Consider the following 23,653-nt stretch of genomic DNA (forward strand, 5'->3'; position numbering starts at 1 on the left):
GAGCACTAGAGATGAGTGAAAATCTGAATTTCTATCCTGTGGGAAATTCTAATATTTCAACCTCTGTTTTGCTCTGAAGTGGAACAAAGTGTGAAAATATATCACATTTTTTCACGGAAAGAAAAGTTTTTCAGAAAAATTTCAATTTAGAAATGGCAAATCATTCAATTTTTGCATTTTTTCTCCAAACAAAATATTTTTATATTCCGAAATAATTGAAATATTTAATTTTCTTTTGTTTAACTGACCTGAAACTTTTTCTTTCTATCTAGTTCAACATCAAACTGCATTTCCCTGTTTTGGAACATTGCCTCTCTTATGGGCCAGGCTCCCTGGTTGGAGTATATCTCTCATGATGCAGTGTGGTCTCCCCTCTGACTGAGTGGCATAATGCATTATCGGAGTCACATGGCTATGGGTGATAAGCAGAAATATTTCAATTCAGGGTCAAACCAACCCAGAATAAAATATTTTGTTACCTTTTTCCCAATGGAAATTTTCAAATAGGCAGAAATTGCGTTTTCTGTTGAAAAATCATTTTGCCAGTTTCTTTGTCACAGCAAAGTCTGCTAGGGTTACCATACGTCCAGATTTTCCCGGACATGTCCGGCTTTTTGGGCCTCAAATCCCCGTCCGGGGGGAAATCCCAAAAAGCCGAACATGTCCGGGAAAATCGGGAGGGGCCGGCGCCGCTGGGTGCTGGGCCGGGGGCCGGGCCGGGGCCGGTGGTGCTCAGCCGGGGGCTGGCCCGGGGGCTGGCGGTGCTGGGCTGGCGGTGCTGGGCTGGGGGCTGGCCCGGGGGTGCGGGGCTAGGGGCCGGTCCGGGGGCTGGCCCGGGGGTGCTGGGCTGCGGCCGGGCCGGGGGTGCTCAGCCAGGGGCTGGCCCGGAGCCGGCACCCCAGGAGCCGAGCCAGGCTGTAGATGCTGGGGCCGGGGCCAGCCGTCAGAGGGAGCCGCTCGGTTGCGGGGGCCAGACTGGGCCACGCCCCCTCACCCCACCCCACCCCAGCTTACCTGCTGCCTGCTTCAGGCTTCCCGCGAATCAAATGTTCGCGGGAAGCAGGGGAGGGAGTGGAGTTGCGGTGGGGACTTTGGGGAAGGGGTGGAGTCGGGGCGGGGGGGCATGGGCGGGGCTGGGGGCGGGGGCGGGGCCCCGTGGAGTGTCCTCTTTTTGGACACTCAAAATATGGTAACCCTAAGGTCTGCACATAATTAAGGTGATTCAGTTTTAACATCCCACACAACAACATTGGTCACCATTTAAAAGTCACCACTGTACAGTGGGGTCTGAGTTGCTACTTTTTCCCCTCCTGTACTCAGAACAGGCAATATCTGCAGTGCTTCAGTTATGCTGTGTTGTACACATTGACTTTTCTATGGTGCCCACTACATTTATCCAAATTGTCCAAAAATTCAAGCATTCAAAGATCATAAGAGACTTATCGAAATTATCAATTTGCTTTGTGTCAGATCCTTGGCCATCCATAAACATTTATTCTGGAAACCAGCATTCAAGTGTTAAAATGTTATTACTATTAAAGGGAATTTTATCATAAGGTCCTATCCAACAAACAGCTGGTTGGGATGAAGGGGTCTCATTTGCCATAAGTTCTCTCCAGAGGCACCTTCATGGAGCCCCTACCGTGCAGCTTTATTAATTATTATTTATTATTTGAGTGAGTGAGGTATATGGTTTGCCACCCCTAATACAAAGGTCTAACCTTCTCCCGGCCAGTCTCTGTTCTTGGTATTTCATGACAACTTTTTCCTTTAACATAAATCTTTTTTTTTTTTAAATCAGGGACTCTCTAACAAAAGCCCCCCTATATGGACTTACCTATGGAATAGCCCAATGTGCAGACTACTTTCTCGATGCAGCAATCTTCAGATTCGGGGCATGGCTCATTGCTAATTGTTATACAAACTTTGAAAATGTATTTATGTGAGTACACATCAGTCCAAAGACAGTGATTTCAACACCTGGTAATTGTGTATAAGTCTAGTTACTGAGGCAATAGTGCAAGAGGTCCAACAGTTTAGAATCTGGTCAGGAGTTCAATTCAGGCAGGAGGGTTATTTCTGGGAGAGGAAGCTTGAAACAGGTGTGTTGGCATGTATAGAGCCTGGCTCAGTTTATTTACTATGGAGAAACTTTTACTGTTGACACTTCATTGCAGACAACGGGTTTTGTGAAATGCTTCTGCGTGGAGAAATTACATACCATTAGGGTATGTCTACACTACAAAATTAGGTCGAATTTATAGAAGCTGGTTTTATAGAAATCTGTTTTATACAGTCGATTGTATGTGTCCCCACATAAAATGCTCTAAGTGCATTAAGTCGGCGGACCACGTCCACAGTACTGAGGCTAGCGTCGACTTCCGGAGCATTGCACTGTGGGTAGCTATCCCACAGTTCCCGCAGTCTCCACTGCCCATTGGAATTCTGGGTTCAGATCCCAATGCCTGATGATGCCTAAAGAGTGTCGCAGGTGGTTCTGGGTACATGTTGTCAGGCCCCTCCCCCTCCGTCAGAGCAATGGCAGACAATCGATTCGCGCCTTTTTACCTGGGTTACCTGTGCAGACAACATACCACGGCAAGCATGGAGCCCGCTCAGCTCAGCTCACCGTCACCATATGTCATCTGGGTTCTGGCAGACATCGGGCTGCATTGCTACACAGCAGCAGCTCTTTGCCTTTTGGCAGTGGATGGTGTATTACGACTGGTATCCGTCATCGTCGTATTCCTCAGTGAGTTCAATCAGAGGCACCTGGGCAGACATGTTTTGTCTCCTGGCCTATTGAACCATCTTGACGATGATGGCTAGCAGTCGTAGTACATCATTTTCTGCCAAGCATCCAGAAGATGCCGATGGCCATCAGTCATGCTGCAACGTCTGCTGCCAGCTTAAGATGTAAAAAGTAGATGGACCAGATTTGTTCCGTATTCATTTGCTTCCCCCTCCCTCCGTGAAATCAATGGCCTGCTAAACCCAGGGTTTTGAGTTCAATCTTTGGGGGGGGCCATTCTGTGTGACAGTTATTTGTGTTTCTCCCTGATGCACAGCCACCTTTGTTGATTTTAATTCCCTGTACCTGTAAGCCATGTCGTCACTCGCCCCTCCCTCCCTGCCTCCCTCCCTCCCTCCCTCCCTCCCTCCCTCCATCAGACAATAGTTTAGTGCCTTTTTTCAGCACAGACGCCATAACACTGGGATCATGGAACCCGCTCAGATCACCGTGGCAATTATGAGCACTATGAACACCACGCGCATTGTTCTGGAGTATATGCAGAGCCAGAACATGCCAAAGCAAAACCAGGCGAGGAGGCGATTGCAGTGATTGCAGCGCGGCGACGAGAGTGATGAGGAAATTGACATGGACATAGACCTCTCACAAAGTACAGGCCCCAGCAATGTGCAAATCATGGTGTTACTGGGGCAGGTTCATGGTGTGAAACGCCGATTCTGGGCCCGGGAAACAAGCACAGACTGGTGGGACCGCATCGTGTTGCAGGTGTGGGATGATTCCCAGTGGCTGCGAAACTTTCGCATGCCTAAGGGCATTTTCATGGAATTTTGTGACTTGCTTGCCCCTGCCCTGAAGCGCCAGAATACCAGGATGAGAGCAGCTCTCACAATTGAGAAGCGAGTGGCGATAGCCCTGTGGAAGCTTGCAAGGCCAGACAGCTACCGGTCAGTCGGGAATCAATTAGGAGTGGGCAGATCTACTGTGGGGGCTGCTGTGATCCAAGTAGCCAACGCAATCAAAGACCTGCTGATATCAAGGGTAGTGACTCTGGGAAACATACAGGTCATAGTGGATGGCTTTGCTGCAATGAGATTCCCAAACTGTGGTGGGGCGATAGATGGAACCCATATCCCTATCTTGTCACTGGAGCACCAAGCCACCGAGTACATAAACCGCAAGGGGTACTTTTCAATGCTGCTGCAAGCCCTGGTGGATCACAAGGGACGTTTCACTAACATCAACGTGGGATAGCCGGAAAAGGTACATGATGCTCGCGTCTTCAGGAACTCTGGTCTGTTTCAAAAGCTGGAGGAAGGGACTTTCTTCCCGGACCAGAAAATAACCGTTGGGGATGTTAAAATGCCTATCGTTATCCTTGGGGACCCAGCCTATCCCTTAATGCCATGGCTCATGAAGCTGTACACAGGCAGCCTGGACAGTAGTCAGGACCTGTTCAACTATAGGCTGAGCAAGTGCCGAATGGTGGTGGAATGTGCATTTGGACGTTTAAAAGCGCTCTGGCGCAGTTTACTGACTCAGATAAACCTCAGCGAAGCCAATATTCCAATTGTTATTGCTGCTTGCTGTGCGCTCCACAATATCTGTGAGAGTAAAGGGGAGACATTTATGGCAGAATGGGAGGTTGAGGCAAATCGCCTGGCCGCTGATTACGCGCAGCCAGACACCAGGGTGGTTAGAAGAGTACAGCAGGGCGCCATGCGCATCAGAGAAGCTTTGAACATGAGTTTCGTGACTGGCCAGGCTACAGTGTGAAACGTCTGTTTGTTTCTCCTTGATGAAGCCTCCCACCCCCACCCCCGGTTCACTCTACTTTCCTGTAAGCTAACTACCCTCCCCTCCCCCCTTCGAGCACCGCTTGCAGAGACAATAAAGTCATTGTTACTTCACATTCATACATTCTTTATTAATTCATCACACAACTACGGGGATAACTGCCAAGGTCTTGGGCGTCTGGGTGAGGAGGCTATGGAACTTGGGGAGGAGGGCTGTTGGTTACACAGGGGCTGTAGTGACGGTCTCTGCTCCTACTGCCTTTCCTGCAGCTCAACCATACGCTGGAGCATTTCAGTTTGATGCTCCAGCAGCCGGAGCATAGACTCTTGCCTTCTGTCAGCAAGCTGACGCCTCCTATCCTCTTCAGCCCGCCACTTGCTCTCTTCAGCCTGCGATTCAGCCCGCCACCTCTCCTCTCGTTCATATTGTGCTTTTTTGCACTCTGACATTGACTGCCTTCATGCATTCTGCTGTGCTCTGTCAGCGTGGGAGGACTTCTGGAGCTCCAAGAACATATCATCTCGAGTCCGCCATTTTCTCCTTCTAATCTTCACTAGCCTCTGCGAAGGAGAAACATTTGCAGCTGGTAGAGGAGAAGGGAGAGGTGGTTAAAAAAGACACATTTGAGAGAACAATGGGTATACTCTTTCACGTTAAATTTTGCTGTTCACATTACACAGCACATGTGCTTTCGTTACAAGGTCGCATTTTTCCTCTTATATTAGGGGGCCTGCCGGTTTGGTGTGAGAGATCACTCACGCAGTGCCAGGCAACAGAATTCGGCTTGCAGGCAGCCATGGTAAGCCACAGTCTTTTGGCTTTTTTAACCTTCAAACAGCAGCGCCCTCATTTCCCATACCAAGGACCCAATGGGTTGGCCATTTAAAATGGGTTTGCAATGTAAAAGGAGGGGCTGCGGTTTCCGAGTTAACATGCAGCACAAACCCAACTACCCCCCCCCACACACACACCCAATTCTTTGGGATGATCACTTCACCCCTCCCCTCCACCGCGTGGCTAACAGCGGGGAACATTTCTGTTCAGCCGAGCAGGAACGGGCACCTCTGAATCTCCCCTTAATAAAATCACCCCATTTCAACCAGGGGACCGTGAATGATATCACTCTCCTGAGTATAACAAAGAGGGATAAGGAATGGATGTTGTCTGCATGCCAGCAAACACCAGGACCATACACTGCCATGCTTTGTTATGCAGTGATTCCAGACTACGTGCTACTGGCCTGGCGTGGTAAAGTGTCCTACCATGGTGGACAGGATAAGGCAGCCCTCCCCAGAAACCTTTTGCAAAGGCTTTGGGAGTACATGAAGGAGAGCTTTCTGGAGATGTCCCTGGAGGATTTCTGCTCCATCCCCATACACATTAACAGACTTTTCCAGTAGCTGTACTGGCTGCAATTGCCAGGGCAAATTAATCATTAAACATGCTTGCTTTTAAACCGTGTGTAATATTTACAAAGGTACACTCACCAGAGGTCCCTCGTGTGCCCTCAGGGTCTGGGAGCACGCCTTGGGTGAGTTCGGGGGTTACTGGTTCCAGGTCCAGGGTGATAAACGTATCCTGGCTGTTGGGGAAACCGGTTTCTCCGCTTCCTTGCTGTGAGCTATCTTCATTGTCTTAATCATCATCATCTTCCGCGTACCCCGAACCCGCTTCCCTGTTGCTTGATTCTCCATTGATGGAGTCAAAGCACACGGTTGGGGTAGTGGTGGCTGCACGCCCTAGAATGGCATGCAGCTCCGCGTAGAAGCGGCATGTTTGCGGCTCTGCCCCAGACTTTCTGTTTGCCTCTCTGGCTTTGTGGTAGGCTTGCCTTTGCTCCTTAATTTTCACGCGGCACTGCTGTGCATCCCTGTTATGGCCTCTGTCCTTCATGGCCTTTGAGACTTTTTCTAATATTTGGCATTTCGTTTACTGCTACAGAGTTCAGCTAGCACTGATTCGTCTCCCCATATGGCGAGCAGATCCCGTACCTCCCGTTCGGTCCATGCTGGAGTTCTTTTGCGATCCTGAGACTCCATCACGGTTACCTGTGCTGATGAGCTCTGCGTGGTCACCTGTGCTCTCCACGCTGGGCAAACAGGAAATGAAATCCAAAAGTTCGCGGGGCTTTTCCTGTCTACCTGGTCAGTGCATCTGAGTTGAGAGCGCTGACCAGAGCGGTTACAATGAAGCACTGTGGGATAGCTCCCGGAGGCCAATAACGTCCAATTCCGCCCACGCTACCCCAAATCCGACCCGCAAAGGCCGATTTTTAGCACTAATCCCCTCGTCGGAAGTGGAGTAAAGAAACCGGTTTAAAGGGCCCTTTAAGTCGAAAAAAGGGCTTTGTCGTGTGGACGTGTCCAGGCTTAATTCGATTTAATGCTGCTAAAGTCGACCTAAACTCTTAGTGTGGACCAGGCCTAAGTCACCCCTAAAAATGTTTGTAGCTGTAAACCTCTGTTTCTAATCCTTTGTGTGTAATTTTTCTAAACCATAAAGTTGTAAAAATGTCACAGTTCTCAGTTTTATAGATAGTGTTAAGTCTGTTTGTTTTAAATAAGGAAAACAATATTTGTAATTTATGAACAATAATAAAAAAGTCTCTCTTGAGATGAACTGAAAGATGTTTTGTGTTTGGTTTTCAGAGCCTTTTCTTCAGTTCTATACGGTGTTATAAGTGTTGGGCAGTCCACTTCTTTGGCACCAGATTTTGGCAAAGCTAAAGTTTCTTCCCAACGAATCTTTCAGCTTTTGGATCAGAAACCCTTAATTGACAGCTATAGTGAAGAGGGTACAAAACTGGTAAGGCCATTCAGAAAGTCCTTGAAACTAACAAACCTGGTGGTTCTGTATTGTCCTTAATTGTATTAATCTTGTTAAATTGCCTTTTGCAATGTCACAGAAGACAGGACCAGACAGGTAGGGTAAAATTTAACAGCAATAACTTAATAATTTTATATTTGCCCAGTGCCATTTAATACCTTTTTGCTTGAGAAATTAATAGAATACTTTTAAGTGCGGTTCTGTTTTGAAAAATGACTGGAAAAATGACATTTCATTCACCTGTTCTGTCCGTTGGATGTATTCTGAGGCCTTGTCTACACTACCGGGGTAAGTCGACCTAAGTTACGCTACTCCAGCTATGTGAATAATCATTAATGTAATTGATGTAGCTGAGGTCGACTTACCGCGGTGTCTTCATTGTGCTGCATTGATGGGAGATGCTCTCCCATCGACTTACCTTACTCTTCTCGTTCCGGTGGAGTATCAGACTCGATCAGAGAGCACTCTGCTATCGACACCCTCTAAATCAATTGCAGCAGTGTCCATCTCCCTGGTAGTGAAGACAAGCCCAGAGTTATAACTGCTTTCTTTAGTAATACAAGTATGTTTTTGCTGCTTTTTAGGCCTGTAAACTATGCAACTATAGGGGAGAGTGAGTTAGAGTCTATTCCTTCTTGTGCATTATCAGCAGACTTATTTGCTAAGTTCCAGTCGGTTACATCTGTGTAAAGAGAGTCAAGGTGGGTGAGTTAATATCTTTCATTGAACCCAATTCTGTTGGTGAGAGAGACAAGCTGTCGACCTTACACAGAGCTCTTCTTCAGTTCTGTATAAGCTCAAAAGCTTGTCTCTCTCTCACCAACAGAAGTTGGTCCAATAAAAGATATTACTTCACCCACGTTGACTCTCTAATATCCTGGGACTGACACGGCTATAACAACACTGCATACAACATTTGAGTAACCTCACTCAAGTCAAAGGGGTTGCACAAGTATTAATGAGAACGTAACTTGGCCTGCAGAACCTTTTGTTCCTGGTGATTATACGTGAGATGGAAAGAACCCAGCTTGTCTCTCAAAGTCCAGTGTTGACAGTTAGAAACTCATCTTTGTATTTGTAAACTGAACACATTTCATATTGTCTCTCAGTGCTTTCCATAAATGCTTTTACAAGCAGAACCAGCCTTTCAGAAACTTGAAATTGCTTTAGAATTCTAGCTTTTGGATAGTGGCCTCGATTCAGAAAAGGACTCAGGCACATACTGTAAGCATGCCAGTAATTCATGTGCACAATTTTAAGTCACACATGTGCTTGACCAATTTCCTGAATCAGCTCCACATGCCCAGACTATTAATGCTCCAGGGGAAATATCTTCTTGCGGATAAAGACGTTAATTGAAAGTGAAACCTCTCTGGGCCAAATCCTGATGCCAGTGAAGCAGCTGCCTCTGACTTCAGTGAAGCTAAGATTTGGCCCAAAGAGTTTAAACCTTGAAAGTCCAGTTATCTAGGTGCTGTAAGAGTCCATTGTACTCGCAGTGCTGGTATTGTGGTCCTAGAGCTGTCCCATCCCCCAGGCATCAGAGGAGGCTTCCACAGTCTCTCCTAACATCTCCTTCACTCACCCTTGTCTTCAGGTCTTCTTCCTTGCTACCTCTTATACTCAGAGCTCCCTTCCTACATAAAAGAGCCAATCAGCTACCCTTTTCTTATTCAAACCTACACTTAAAACATAGTTGCCCTTGAAAACTATGAATAATCCACCAAAGTAAAAATGTTTAACCCAATCTGAGATCTGATGTTCGCCTTGTACTATGTTCATCCTGTGTACTATGTGTTTAAATGACACTGTTTAGAGAGTGAACTCCCAGGGGCAGGAACTATGTTTTCCACACACAATGATAGTGTCTGGATTATATGCAATGATGACATAAGAGAGGTATTAGGGTTGTTTACTTACCTAAAGTAATGATAGTCCTTGTGAACCAGGCTGAAAAGGAATGATATAAATGAGAGAGAGATGCAGAAAAGAACCACTCAAGAAGGAGGTCCCGTACACAGAAGATACCAATCCAATCGCACTGCATATTTAAGCAATAATAAACTGACTTGTCACGCCTTCATTTAAATGACCATAATGAGTTGTGTTTGATGCTTCAGTACAAGATAGACAGGTCTTCTGTCATACATTTGTATTTTCTACTGTTTCCAGAGTCAGTTTGATGGCAACATTGAATTCAGGGACATCCATTTTATATACCCTACAAGACCAGAAGCTCAAGTTTTGCAAGGACTCAGCGTGAAGGTTAATAAAGGACAGACGCTAGCCTTGGTGGGGAGCAGTGGTTGTGGCAAAAGCACATCCATTCAGCTGCTGGAGAGATTTTATGACCCTATGGCAGGACAAGTGGTAAGAAAAGATTTGTGAAGCTGTTAGCGCTAAGAGCTTATAGAACTGTTCTTCAAAGTATTTTACAAACATATCATCATCCGCAAAACACCCCTTTTGAGGTGGATAAGTGTTGTTACAGGTCTGGGTACTGCAGAGAAGACTTTGGACTTGCTTAAGGTAGAACCGGGAGTAGAACTTCGGATCTTCTGACTCCCCATCCTGGCTTTAGATCACTGGATTGCATCTCTTTGTTGATTTACTTGATATATTGGAGGGGGCATTAGAATATACTTCCCATAATGTAACCCTTGTCACTAGTCCTGTAGTCATGTTAACATGACACAGTTTGAGGTCTAATTCATCACTTGATGAGACTTTTGATGCAAGTCCTATTAATGATGATGAGAGCTCCAAGAAGAATAGCCTAGAGATGGTGAGTCAAAGGACGTTTGAATAAATGCCCAAAGATGTGGATTCTTATTGGAGGTTATCAACCATCTAGGTCTAAGAAGCTCATGAACAGACTTTCTCATGAGACCTCTGGTACCTGCCATCATCAGTAGAGATGGAAATTCTGTGGGCACATCTCATTATAGATTGGCAATTCCACATCTATTACGGAAGCTAGCAGAGCAGACGTGCACAAAAAAATACTTCTGAGAAGAAAAAGTTATCTGATCTTCTTTTGAGTTTTGGTTCAGTTCAAGTTTGGATGAAAGATCTGATCATCTATTATTTCATCAGAAGTGGTTCACTAACCACTTTACTTTTACTGTAACTCTAACACAGGTCAGAGGATTTTTACAGATTGGTGTTTCACATTTACATTGTACGCCTGAGGAGGAGTATTGCATTCTGCAGGGAATGATTTTTCCCTTTTTCTGTTTCTAGTTTGCAGACGGGTTCGATACCAAGTCTTTGCATTTGCAATGGTTAAGGTCCAAATTGGGTATTGTGTCACAGGAGCCTATTTTGTTTGACTGCAGCATTGCTGAAAATATCCAGTACGGAGACAACAGTAGGGTTGTCAGTCAGGAGGAAGTTGAAGAGGCAGCTAAAGCAGCAAATATTCACACCTTCATAGAAAATCTCCCAGAGGTAAATCAAAATGTCTTTCCATTCTCAGTGTGGGGTAAATACTCACTGTGACCTATCTAAGCAACTCCCATTAATGCAAAACAATGTGCTTTTTTGTTTTTGTTTTTAAAAAAGCTTATTTTCTTGTGTATACAATTCTCAAAGAGGAAACTAGGAAGCTGATGTTTAAAAATGTAACTTGCAATATGTATTAACACATACAGTCATAATTAGCTAATTCAAATGCAAAATCCGAGCTCCAGTTTTCTTGTTTTCCTCTACTACAGTGATGTTATATAACAACTATAAAAGAGACATTCGATTCTAAACCTTTATTTCCATTTCCTCATAAACTTTGCCAATTCTTTTTTGGCAGAAACTTTCTCTAGTTTTAGTCTTATCTGAAAGGTAAAATGTTTCAAGTACATCTTAACCTTCATGTTTGCCATGGACTTAGTTCTCAGAGTGGAGAAAGACCTTGGAAAAGCCCAAAGAAATCGGGCTTCCTGTAGAGTTGCATGGAATTGAAAAAAAACAATATTTCTTTTTCATTACCACCTAGTTTTTCAAAATGTACTTAGAAGAAAGTTTTGTATGTGTAAGAAATAAACAGTCACCTCCTGAGTGTGGGTCTCTAGGGAGTTGAAATTATAAAAGTCTCTTGAGATCTATATGTTTAAGTACAGGTGTCTTTGACTAGACACATCAGTGGTTGCACCACTTGGGAGTTAGTCTTTTTCTAATGCTGAAATGAATTTTCATTACAGAGCAGTTATCAATACGTGTAGCTGTAGATATGCATTTTGATTCAAATAGTTAATAAGATCTTATAAAATTTTATTTTTTATTAAAAACCATTACATTATTCTTTTTTCTTTCACGGTGGAAATGCTTAAGACAGTACATTATCTGCTATTAAAAATATAATTTTCTGTTTCTAACTTTCCTTCACAATGAATATTTACTTATACAGAAGTATAATACCCGAGTGGGTGACAAAGGAGCACAACTTTCTGGAGGTCAGAAACAAAGAATAGCAATTGCTCGTGCTCTAGTTCGTAAGCCAGCAGTTCTGCTTCTGGATGAAGCCACATCTGCTCTTGACACGGAAAGTGAAAAGGTTAGTAATATGCATTCTACCATTTGTAATACACACAAAATTACGGGGTTCCAACGCTTCACTGCAAGAGCACAGGTGCTCCATCTACAATACAATTTTGAAAGTTCCACAGAACAATCCTTAGGTCACTCTCTGTCTATGGCCTGCTTTTGCAAGGTGTAGAGTGCCTTCAGCTCCTGGTGTCTAAATTGGGAGCTGATGGTAGTCAGCAACACTTGGGGCTGGAGACAAAGTGGGATTTTCAGAACTCCTCAGTTTGGGCCTGCCTCAGTTCCTTCAAAGTCAGTTATGAAATCAATGGGACTTCTAATGGGTTCACAGTTAGGCCAATGCTGAGCACTTTGGAAAATCCCATTGATAATTAGCAGCTTTGAGTTTGAGACAGGTGTCTTCAAACAGTAGCCTGTGATCTACTAGAGGAGGCCTTGTAAGGCAAGTCAGCAGCTCTGTCCTCTTCCCTTCAGCCAGCAGCACTAGCAGCAAAGTGGGTCTCTTTCTGCACTATTTCCTGCTCTGTCTGGGTGAGCAGGTGTTGCTACAGAGACCGAGAGGGATCCACTCTGCCAGTAGAACTGCTGGCTGTCAGGATAGAATGGAACAATGAAGAAGTTTAATATTGTCCTGCCTCTGTCCGCTTCCCAGTCCTTTGATCCACCTGCGTTCAGAGGGTTAGAGGCGACACGCAGGAGCAGCTGGCTTGGAAAAAAGGCTTCAGCAACACCTGCCACCTCTCCGGAGATGTTGTGCAGTGAAGAGAGAGTAATTAAGCTGTCCTCTGCTACTCAGCTGGCTGAGCTTCCTCACCGCATCCCCCATCTCCAGGAGAGGGGGAGACTCCATAGGGACCAATAAACTGTTCATTTGGGTGGGGACGCAGTAGAAGTGAAAAATGCCACTGTGCAAACCGCCATCCAGTTGTGAGCCGGATGTCAGGATCCTGAATTTTGGATTTTTATGGATAACAAGAAGTGTCTGGCATTGCTGGTACTATCAATGAATGTGCAAGTTTTAGTTTCTCTAAATTTGGCATGTAGTTGGAAACAGACAGGATGCAATGTCAAATATAACACACACATTTGGTAAGCAACTAATATCACAGACAATTCATTACACCTCTGCAAATTAGTTGTGTTGCATGGTAAATCTAAGTGTTATGTTGGTCCAAACTAGATCCTTATGGACCTCGTTCTGCTAGCCTGTGTTCATGAGAGTAGTCTCAATGACTTCAGTGGAATTACTCACACAAATAAAGGTTGTAATATCAGGCCCCTGTGTTTGAGGCCTCCTTCATGCATGGGAAGTATTGACTCCTAAACCCCAGTGAGGAACACCCACATGATAATGTGAACTGTATAGGCAAATGTGTTACCTAGGAATGGGAAGATTCTCCAAGTAATAAGTTTTTCACTGCATCTGTCTGCAGATTGTGCAGATAGCCTTGGACGATGCCAGGAAGGGTCGAACCTGCATTATTATTGCTCACCGCTTGACGACCGTCCAGAACGCTGATGTCATAGCAGTGATTCATAATGGAAAAGTAGTGGAACAAGGGACTCACAGCCAGCTGCTGGCAAAGGAAGGACATTACTATGCACTTGTAAATGCACAAGTTTCTCATTAACATTAATGTTACAAACTAATCTATTTGTATAAATACACACACAACCCACAGCTAAGTAATATTAAAGATGCACCTCATTCCTGAGATGTCTGCAGGTTCAATACACAGGCATGTAGTAAAAAACAGACGAGACATTTATTTTTTCCTTGTGTCACAGCTCTAGTGTTACTTAATCCTATTGGTAAAATCCTTTGGGGTGTGTTGGTTAATTTTAATCTGCTTTTATATTAATGATTACAAGCCTTTCATGGAAATATATACACCTCTACCCCGATATAATGTGACCCGATATAACACAAATTCGAATATAACACAGTAAAGCAGTGCTCTGGGGGGGGGGGGGGAAGCTGCGCACTCCAGCGAATCAAAGCAATTTCGAGATAACACGGTTTCACCTATAATGCGGTGAGATTTTTTGGCTGCCGAGGACAGCGTTATATGGGGGTAGAGGTGTATTGACAAAATAGATCACAAACTGTTTGTTTATAAATTATTGTTAAAACCTGTATTATTGACCTCACAGAACGTACTGGTTCTTTTGAAACCACTAAGGCTATTTCAAAAAGACTTAAAAATAATTATTATTCACCCAATGACCATGATGGCGCCTTTTGGAGCTGATTAATGTTATCCATGTAAATAGCTATTTAACAAAAAACTGTCTGTGTGGGTTTTACCATATGAAGTTAGATTTAAACATTTTTTTCAGATTTTTAAATGGCATTTTAGACATATTGATTGATCCATGTATAGTCACAGTGGTTTACACAACTCTGTTATAATATTTTATTATCAGAGTGTTTTTTCTTTAATATAGTCAACCATCATGCTTAAACAACAGTTGAGGAACCTATGTCATCTACTTATTAGAGAGAGAGACAGACAGACTGACAGACTCGGGCAGCCCTGTTTTGGGTTTGCTTCTGGCAAACTCACCTTTTGGTTTGCCAAAGACAAAATCAAAACCACCTTTGGTTTTTGTTTAGTATTTACACCCTACAGGAGCTTGGAATATTTCACACTTTCAGATGCCTCTGCTTACTTGTGACAGACAGACAGAAATTAAAAATAATTATGTCTTTTGCCCCTTTTGTTTCCCTGCTTCTAGGTCTATGAGGGAAACAAAATATAAAAAAAACACAAAAACTTTGCTCTCAACCTCGCCAAAATACATGTGGTCACTCTTCCCCATTCATCCTCATCCCCACTCAGCTTTTCTCAGCAGCTACCACGAAGGGCTACTCCCACTATGGGCCATTGAGCCTCTGTAGACACATTGGGAAGGGCTGGTCAGTTTCTGCTAGCACCACCGTGACGTGTGCAGGAAAGTGACTTTTCACTTCTGATTATAGAGAAATCAGTGGCTGTTCTCACAGTATTTCCCCATTATCCAAACTGGAATCAAATGTGTCCCTTTGTCTGGTTTTGTTTTTACACTGGAACCAATTGTTAAGTCTGTTTACTGTAAAGGTGAAACCTATAATAAAGAATGTAGAAAATCATTCAAATATTACACAGAGAGGATGGCCAAACTTTATTTTAAGGCCACGTAATGTGTGAACTATAGAACATCTGTAGCTAGTTAATGGGATCTCATAGTCACATCAACACAGATAATGTAGAGTAGAGGCCAAAAAGCTTCACTGCTCAATCTGTTTCCAATTTAATAACTTTGAACTTGTTTTAATAGAGTTGGGCAAAACATTTGAGGAGACATGCACAATTGGACATTAAAGGTTTAGAAAAGGGCTCTGCTTCGGTCAACCGACAGTACATATGAGCTGCCACATCCATTAGACATATGGTCCTATCATTTTGCCATCTCAGAGAAAGGTGTCAGCATTACATATGACGTACAGGAAGATGATTGTACCTACATCATTCTTGGCATGTTGTCAACGTTGTTCATCAGTGCATTCTTCTGTAGCAATAGCCAGCCAAATTCAATCAAGTCTATATTGCTGGAAAAATCGTTTTGAAATAAAAGGCCTGGAGGTGTCAAGTATCAGATCATTCTTTAAAATATTGTGGGATTAGAAGTTGCTGGGGCCAGAACAACCAGCTCTTGCTAGTTAGTGTATTTTAGTCTATGCTTGGAGTGTGCGTTCAATGATGCTAATCTTCTGTGTGGAGAAAGGACACGGCTCTGTGGCTGCACCTCACTTCTTAAAAAGTGAATCTGGAAAACCTACCACTGTATACATCTGGCTTCTTCACTTGTATTTCGAAGGAGGAAATTTAACAGGAAAATGGCAAATACGATGAAGGTAATATGGGTCGGTTCACTTCGTCTTCCACAATTCTACACCCCCACAACTTATAAGAACCAATATTTATTTATTTTCAGTGTAAATATAATAAAGCACACCAATATCAGTCTCCCATTATGATTACAATCCAGAGTAATAAAACACAACACAACAAAAGCAAATCCCAGACAACATAAAACAGCCAGTGACCAAGGAAACAGAACGAACTCTACACTTCTTCAGATTTCCAACGGAAACCCCATACAGTCAAATGCCTGTTCAAGTATGTGGACTGTGCTGCATCCAATCTAACCAGATCTCTGTGGTGCAAGCTTTGATAACAAATGATGGCCAAACACTCCCCCACATATGGGGGGGTCCCATAATCAGCCATATTCTCTGGTAGCTTCTCCCAATCCACCATAATCACCCCCACCAGCCTGGTCTCATTTTTACCCCAGTCTTACCCCACCACTGAAGGATACCCACTTGTATTTTCCAGTCCAGATCAGCTGGAGAAACAGGCCCAGACAGCCTGCAAACTGGTCTAGATACTGGCCAGCAGTGAAGAGGCAAATGTGGTATTAAGCCAGCTTTGCAGCTGCCAAATTCTGGAACCGACAGGCAACAACCAGGTACAAGACATAGGAGCCACGCCGGAGGACCTGTAGCCTAAAATGGCATTTTAACCCCACCCGCTTCTGCCTGGCCACAGCTGCTACACTGGGCAGCATCTTTGCCACTCTGCAGCACTAGATAGTATCTTGGCCAGTTTGAAGGCTGTCTGGACCTGCACGGCCAGAGGGTTCCCCTACTTAAGAGGATTCCTCCGCTGCCCAATGTGGCCAGTTTGCACCAGTGTGGCCATGAGCCTGGCCCACAATGCTGGTTGTCACCAGCATTCTGGAAAAAGCATCAGCCCACATCTACTCACTGACTCTAATGGCGTCTCAAACCCATTGAAGAAGGGGGAGGGGGCATAAAACATGTATGTCACAATCTATGTTATGTTAGTGCTAGGATGACCAGACAGCAAATGTGAAAAATCAGGACGGGGGTGAGAGGTAATAGAAAAAGACCCAAAAATCGGGACTGTCTCTATAAAATAGGGACATCTGGTCACCCTAGTTAGTGCTTATCTGAGCATGCTAGGTTATTGCTAATGTATGAAGTCCTGAGAGAGAAAAAGTGCACCAAGATTTTGGAGAGCAGCCAAAACATAATTAACCATTCAACTCACCTGTAAATTCAGCATAAATTGCTGTCAAATTTGATGAACTCTTTGGGGTCAGGAATCAAATTTACACTGATACATGTGAATTCAAACTGCAGCTATGGTGAGGAGCATAGTATAAATACTTAGACAAACTGATAGTAGGAGATGCCCATTCTGCTGATGTTAAGGAGTTAAATGTCCTTGTATTCTTATTTGCATTAGTGTAGGACAATCCCAAAGGGTGCTGAAGTTCCCCATTCCCCTGATATCCATACTTTCGGTTTACCTGTCACCAGGTTGTCAGCCAAACAATTTCCAGAGTGGTAGCTGAGTTTAACATTTAGCATTGTTTCCTTCCCAAATGTTTCACCTCCTCTACAATCTATAAAACTTCCATTCACCAATCTCAAAGCTGCAGAGGATTGTATAACTCCATAAAGAAGCTACTTCATGATGGCCTTATGGGGATAAGGAAGAATTTCATTGGAATCACCATTTGCAACCCTCAGATCCTTAGAAACTTTCTCCCTTTTAAAAACAGATTTGCTATAATTTAGGGAAATGAAAAAATAAGAGTTTATTCAATTCAGCTGAAATGCTAAATCAGTGTGTCTTTATTTTCCAGGGATGAGCATTATGAGTCTAATTTAAATTCTGAGCGAGTTGTAATCGACATATATTGTACCAATGACTTTACTTACGTGTTTATAATTGTGAATATGTCTGGCTAATGGAGAGCTTTTTGTTCTTATGTCATACCAGTAGTTAGGAAAATTCCTGTCACTCAAGAGCTGGCCTGTTTAAATGTTAATGGGATATGACTTTTCCCAATTAGGGGAACCATGAAAATACTCTGCAGAATCGTTAAGGTCTATTCACCTGACGTTGCTGGAGGGTGAAGTGAAAGTGCTCTCAAAGACCTTGTACGCTGTGTTGTTGTAACCCTGCTGGTCCCAGGATATTAGGATATGTCTACACAGCAACTAGACACCCTCAGCTGGCCCATGTCAGCCAACTCAGGATCGCAGGGCTCAGGCTGCGGAGATGTTTCATTGCTGTGTAGATTTCTGGGCTTGGGCTGGAGCTCGGGCTCTAGGACCCTGTGAGATGGGCAGGTCCCAGAGCTCAGGCTTCAGCACCGTCCACACCGCAATGAACCAGCCCCGAAGCCCATGTCCTGCAAGCCTGAGTTGGCTGGCGTGGGCCAGCCGAGGGTGTCTAGTTGCTGTGGAGACATAGCATTAGAGATGCAAGGGGGATGAGAAAATCTCTCTTATTGGACCAGCTTCTCTTGGTGAGAGAGAGACAAGCTTTCAAGCTTTGACAGGGCTCTTCTTCAGGAGGAAGAAGATCTCTGTGTAACCTCAAAAGCTTGTCCCTTTCACCACCAAAAAGTGGTGCAATAAAAGTGATTATCTCACTCATCTTATCTCTCTCAAAGACCTTGTCTACACTAGGAAAATAGCTACCCTTGTGACAGAAAAATGCCTGTTCTTGATCTATATTAGAATTTACGCCGTGGATAATAGATGCAATGGTGCTGAAAAACAGCTACAAAATACCCTAGTGTATCTACACTCAATACTTTAGTAAATGTGTTACAATAACAGTGCTGCTGCACCAGTGCTAAGCTGCTACTGTAGCCTGGGATTGGGAACCTTTTTTTACCACCTGTTCAGAGAAGGTTTTCATGGCACTGTGATAAAAATGCCCAAACGCATCTACACTAGCGCTTTCAACACTGATGCAACCACTAATGCCGCTGCATTGTTAGTGCCAGTTACTATCATACAAATACTAAGTTTTCTGGTCCTAAAGGAGAAAGGGGTTCAAATGACACATACAGAGATCTGTAAAAAGAAGAACAGGAGTACTTGTGGCACCTTAGAGACTAACAAATTTATTAGAGCATAAGCTTTCGTGGACTACAGCCCACTTCTTCGGATGCATATAGAATGGTATCATACAGATATCTGTCAGTGTCTTGCTTCATTCTCCTATACCTAGAGAAAAAAGGGACACAATGACAGAGCAGAAACTTTTCAAAAGGAAGAGTCTCCGTTTGAAGACAGGCTTTGCTTACACTAGAGAAATTTGTCAGGCTGCTTACCCTGTAGCCTCGCACACCTGTAACATACTTCATGTCCACCCATATAACTACTCCCACGGGGCACAGGCACTACAGTTACCATTTCAATTAGACTTATTTCAAGCTAAGTTAACTGTTGCATGATTACCACTGTGCCAGCCCCTGCCACTTAAATGTCAGTGTATGTGGAACTCATTGCCATAGTAACCCTAATGGTAGAAATAGTCCTTTCACTACTAACACACACACTGTACAAGTCAGTGGTTAAGGGGCTTGTATCGAGTACTTTCTGCAGCCCAGTGTCTCCCACAATTCTGAGCATCCAGGCTGCTCTCCTCTCTCTGCAGCTTCGTGGAGGCAGATCAGCTCCACACGCTCTGGCCATACCTCCTCTGCTCCTGCTTGCTGCCAGAGTCTCTGCCTCCACTGCACCAGACTGGGGTAGTTTCTGTTGCTCCTGCTTGTACTTTGCAATTTGAGCTGTTTCTGCCCAGCTTTTGGGCAGTGGAGAGCAGCGTTCTCCCTCTCCAAGATTCCTCTCCTCCCTGGGTCAGTTAACCACTTGGGGGATTAACCATCTCTGAGCTCTGCTGCACTGTCGGCTCCTCTGCCCCTTGCAGGCATGGCAGAGTAGCCAAGAAAGCACAGGATTTAATCCAAGAAGTGCTCTATAGGTGAGGCTGCCTGCTTCCAGCCTTTCCCTCCCTCCCTGACTCTGTTAGGTCCTGAGGCTAGGAGTCAGACAGGCAGGTCGGTTCCTTTCCCCACTGTGGTGGGGTGCTTGCCCCACAGTGGGCTCTAAGGGGTTAATAGAGCCCAGGGAAGGCTGTGCAGGAGGCAACCAATCACAGAAGGGCTGAAGGAAGCAGCCAAGCAGGCCCATATAAAAAGGGAGCTGCAGGGCAGAGGAGGGCAGTTCTCTGCTATGAGCCCAGGGTGGAAAGACTTTGGCCTGGTCTACACTACAATTTTAGGTTGAATTTAGCAGCTTTACCTCGATTTAACCCTGCACCCATCCACACGACAAAGCCCTTTTTTTTTTTTTTTACTTAAAGGGCTCTTAAAATCGATTTCTTTACTCCACCCCCAACGAGGGGATTAGCACTGAAATCAGCCTTGCCAGGTCAAATTTGGGGTAATGTGGATGCAATTCGATGGTATTGACCTCTGGGAGCTATCCCAGAGTGCTCCATTGTGACCGCTCTGGACAGCGCTCTCAACTCAGATGCACTGGCCAGGTAGACAGGAAATGTCCCGCGAAGTTTTGAATTTCATTTCCTGTTTGGCCAGCGTTGTGAGCTGATCAGCACAGGTGACCATGCAGAGCTCATCAGCAGAGGTGACGATGGAGTCCCAGAATCGCAAAAGAGCTCCAACATGGACCGAACGGGAGGTACGGGATCTGATCGCTGAATGGGGAGACTAATCTGTGCTAGCTGAACTCCGTTCCAGTAAATGAAATGCCAAAACATTTGAAAAAAATCTCCAAGGGCATGAAGGACAGAGGCTATAACAGGGACTCGCAGCAGTGCCACATGAAACTTAAGGAGCTCAGGCAAGCCTACCAAAAAACCAGAGAGGCAAACGCCCACTCCGGGTCAAGGCCCCAAACATGCCGCTTCTATGATGAGCTGCATGCCATTCTAAGGGGTGCAGCCTCCACTACCCCAACCTTGTGCTTTGACTCCATCAATGGAGTAGAACGCAACATGGAGGCAGGTTTTGGGGACGAGGAAGATGAGGAGGAGGAGGTTGAAGATAGCTTACAGCAAGGAAGCAGAGAAACCAGTTTTCCCAACAGCCAGGATCTGTTTCTCACCGTGGATCTGGAGCCAGTACCCCCCGAACCCACCCAAGGCGGGCTCCCGGACCCTGAAGGCGGAGAAGGGACCTCTGGTGAGTGTACCTTTGTAAATATTCGACATGGTTTAAAAGCAAGAATGTTTAATTATTAATTTGCCCTGGCATTCGTGGCCAGGACAGCTACTGGAAAAGTCTGTTAACGTGTCTGGGGATGGAGTGGAAATCCTCCAGAGACATCTCCATAAAGCTCTCCTGGATGTACTCCCAAAGCCTTTGCAAAAGGCTTCTTGGGAGGGCAGCCTTATTCCGTCCTCCATGGTAGGACACTTTACCACGCCAGGCCAGTAGCGCGTAGAACAAAGCATTGCAGAATAAAGCATTGCAGCGTATGGTCCCGGTGTTTCCTGGCATTCAAACAACATCTGTTCTTTGTGTGTTATCGTGAAGAAAGTGTTATCATTCATGGTCACCTGGTTGAAAAAGGGTGATTTTATTATGCGGACATTCAGAGGTGCCCGTTCCTGGTGGGCTGTTTGCCTGTGGCTGAACAGAAATGTTCCCCACTGTTAGCCACGCGGTGCGGGGAGGGGTAAAGCCATTCCCACATGTTATGAAGGTTAAAGAAGCCAAAAGACTGTGGCTTTCCATGGCTGCCTGCAAGCCGAATTCTGTTGCCCAGTCCTGCATGGGTGATCTCTCAAACCAAACCGGCATACCCTCAATAAGAGGCAAAATGCGACCTTGTTACGAAAGCACATGTGCTATGTAATGTTAACAGCAAAGTTTACCGTGAAAGAGTGTACCCATTGTTCTATAAAATGTGTCTTTTTAACTACCACTCTCCCGTTTTTTCCCTCCGCCAGCTGCATATGTTTCTCCTTCGCAGAGGCTAGCGAAGATTAGAAGGCAAAAAAAACCACACTCAGGATGAAATGTTCTCTGAGCTCATGCTGTCCTCCCACACTGACAGAGCACAGCAGAATGCGTGGAGGCAGACAATGTCAGAGTGCAGAAAAGCACAATAGGATCGCGAGGAGAGGTGGCGGGCTGAAGAGAGCAAGTGGCGGGCTGAAGATGATCGGTGGTGTCAGCTTGCTGACAGAAGGCAGGAGTCAATGCTCAGGCTGCTGGAGCATCAAACTCATATGCTGCAGCGTATGGTTGAGCTGCAGAAAAGGCAGCAGGAGCACAGACCGCCGCTACAGCCCCTGTGTAACCAACCGTCCTCCTCATCCAGTTCCATAGCCTCCTCACCCAGATGCCCAAGAATGTGGGGGGGGGGCCCTCCGGCCTCCCAGCCACTCCACCCCAGAGGATTGCCCAAGCAACAGAAGGCTGGCATTCAATACGTTTTAAAGTGCAGTGTGGCCTTGTCCTTCCCTCCTCCACCACCCCACCCGGTGCTTCCCTCCTCCACCACCCCTCCCGGGCTACCTTGGCAGTTATCCCCCTATTTGTGTGATGAATTAATAAAGAATGCATGAATGTGAAGCAACAATGACTTTATTGCCTCTGCAAGCGGTGATCAAAGGGAGAGGGGAGGGTGGTTAGCTTACAGGGAAGTAGAATGAACCAAGGGGGGGGTGTTCATCAAGGAGAACCAAACAGAACTGTCACACTGTAGCCTGGCCAGTCATGAAACTGGTTTTCAAAGCTTCTTTGATGTGCAGCGTGCCCTCCTGTACTCTTCTAACCGCCCTGGTGTCTGGCTGCATGTAATCAGCGGCCAGACGATTTGCCTCAACCTCCCACCCTGCCATAAACATCTCCCCCTTACTCTCACAGGTATTGTGGAGTGCACAGCAAGCAGTAATAACAATGGGAATATTGGTTTTGCTGAGGTTTATCTGAGTCAGTAAACCACGCCAGCGTGCTTTTAAATGTCCAAATGCACATTCTACCACCATTCTGCACTTGCTCAGCCTATAGTTGAGCAGATCCTGACTACTGTCCAGGCTGCCTGTGTATGGCTTCATGAGCCATGGCATTAAGGGGTAGGCTGGGTCCCCAAGGATAACTATAGGCATTTTAACATCCCCAACGGGTATTTTCTGGTCTGGGAAGAAAGTCCCTTCCTGAAGCTTTTGAAACAGACCAGAGTTCCTGAAGATGCGAGCGTCATGTTCCTTTCCCGGTCATCCCACGTTGATGATGGTGAAACATCCCTTGTGATCCACCAGTGCTTGCAGCACCATTGGAAAGTACCCCTTGCAGTTTATGTACTCGCTGGGTTGGTGCTCCGGTGCCAAGATAGGAATATGGGTTCCTTCTATTGCCCCACCACATTTAGGGAATCCCATTGCAGCAAAGCCATCCACTATGGCCTGCACTTTTCCCAGAGTCACTACCCTTGATATCAGCAGTTCTTTGATTGTGTTGGCTACTTGGATCACAGCAGCCCCCACAGTAGATTTGATCACTCCAAATTGATGCCCGACTGACCCGTAGCCATCTGGCATTGCAAGCTTCCACAGGGCTATCGCCACTCCCTTCTCAACTGTGAGGGCTGCTCTCATCTTGGTATCCTGGTGCTTCAAGGCAGGGGAAAGCAAGTCACAAAGTTCCATGAAAGTGCCCTTAGGCATGCGAAAGTTTCACAGCCACTGTGAATCATCGCAGACCTGCAACACTATGCAGTCCCACCAGTCTGTTTTTGTTTCCCGGGCCCAGAACCATGCTATGAACCTGCCCAATTAACACCATGATGTGCACATTGCCAGGGTCCGTACTTTGTGAGAAGTCTATGTCCATGTC

The 23,653-nt window shown here is 45.3% G+C and overlaps 1 protein-coding gene across 5 annotated transcripts in view; it reads left to right on the top strand.

Annotated features, from left to right (window-relative positions):
• The window catches only part of LOC135981324 (ATP-dependent translocase ABCB1-like), an 85,191-nt gene extending 69,586 nt beyond the window's left edge, over positions 1 to 15,605 (top strand). For 2 of the 5 annotated variants that reach the window (XM_065583296.1, XM_065583299.1), the window contains 6 exons: positions 1,802 to 1,942; positions 7,195 to 7,351; positions 9,545 to 9,742; positions 10,616 to 10,822; positions 11,775 to 11,921; positions 13,345 to 15,603. In XM_065583296.1, coding sequence (XP_065439368.1) covers positions 1,802 to 1,942; positions 7,195 to 7,351; positions 9,545 to 9,742; positions 10,616 to 10,822; positions 11,775 to 11,921; positions 13,345 to 13,542 — 1,048 coding nt within the window. In that variant the 3' untranslated portion in view covers positions 13,543 to 15,603. Of the gene's footprint in view, positions 1 to 1,801; positions 1,943 to 7,194; positions 7,352 to 9,544; positions 9,743 to 10,615; positions 10,823 to 11,774; positions 11,922 to 13,344 lie in introns of those variants that run through there. The other 3 variants (XM_065583297.1, XM_065583298.1, XM_065583300.1) reach the window with 3 other exon arrangements.
• The last annotated feature ends 8,048 nt before the right edge of the window (positions 15,606 to 23,653 follow it).

The sequence above is a fragment of the Chrysemys picta genome, chromosome 2 (genome assembly GCF_011386835.1).
Source record: "Chrysemys picta bellii isolate R12L10 chromosome 2, ASM1138683v2, whole genome shotgun sequence".
Taxonomy (NCBI): Eukaryota; Metazoa; Chordata; order Testudines; family Emydidae; genus Chrysemys; species Chrysemys picta.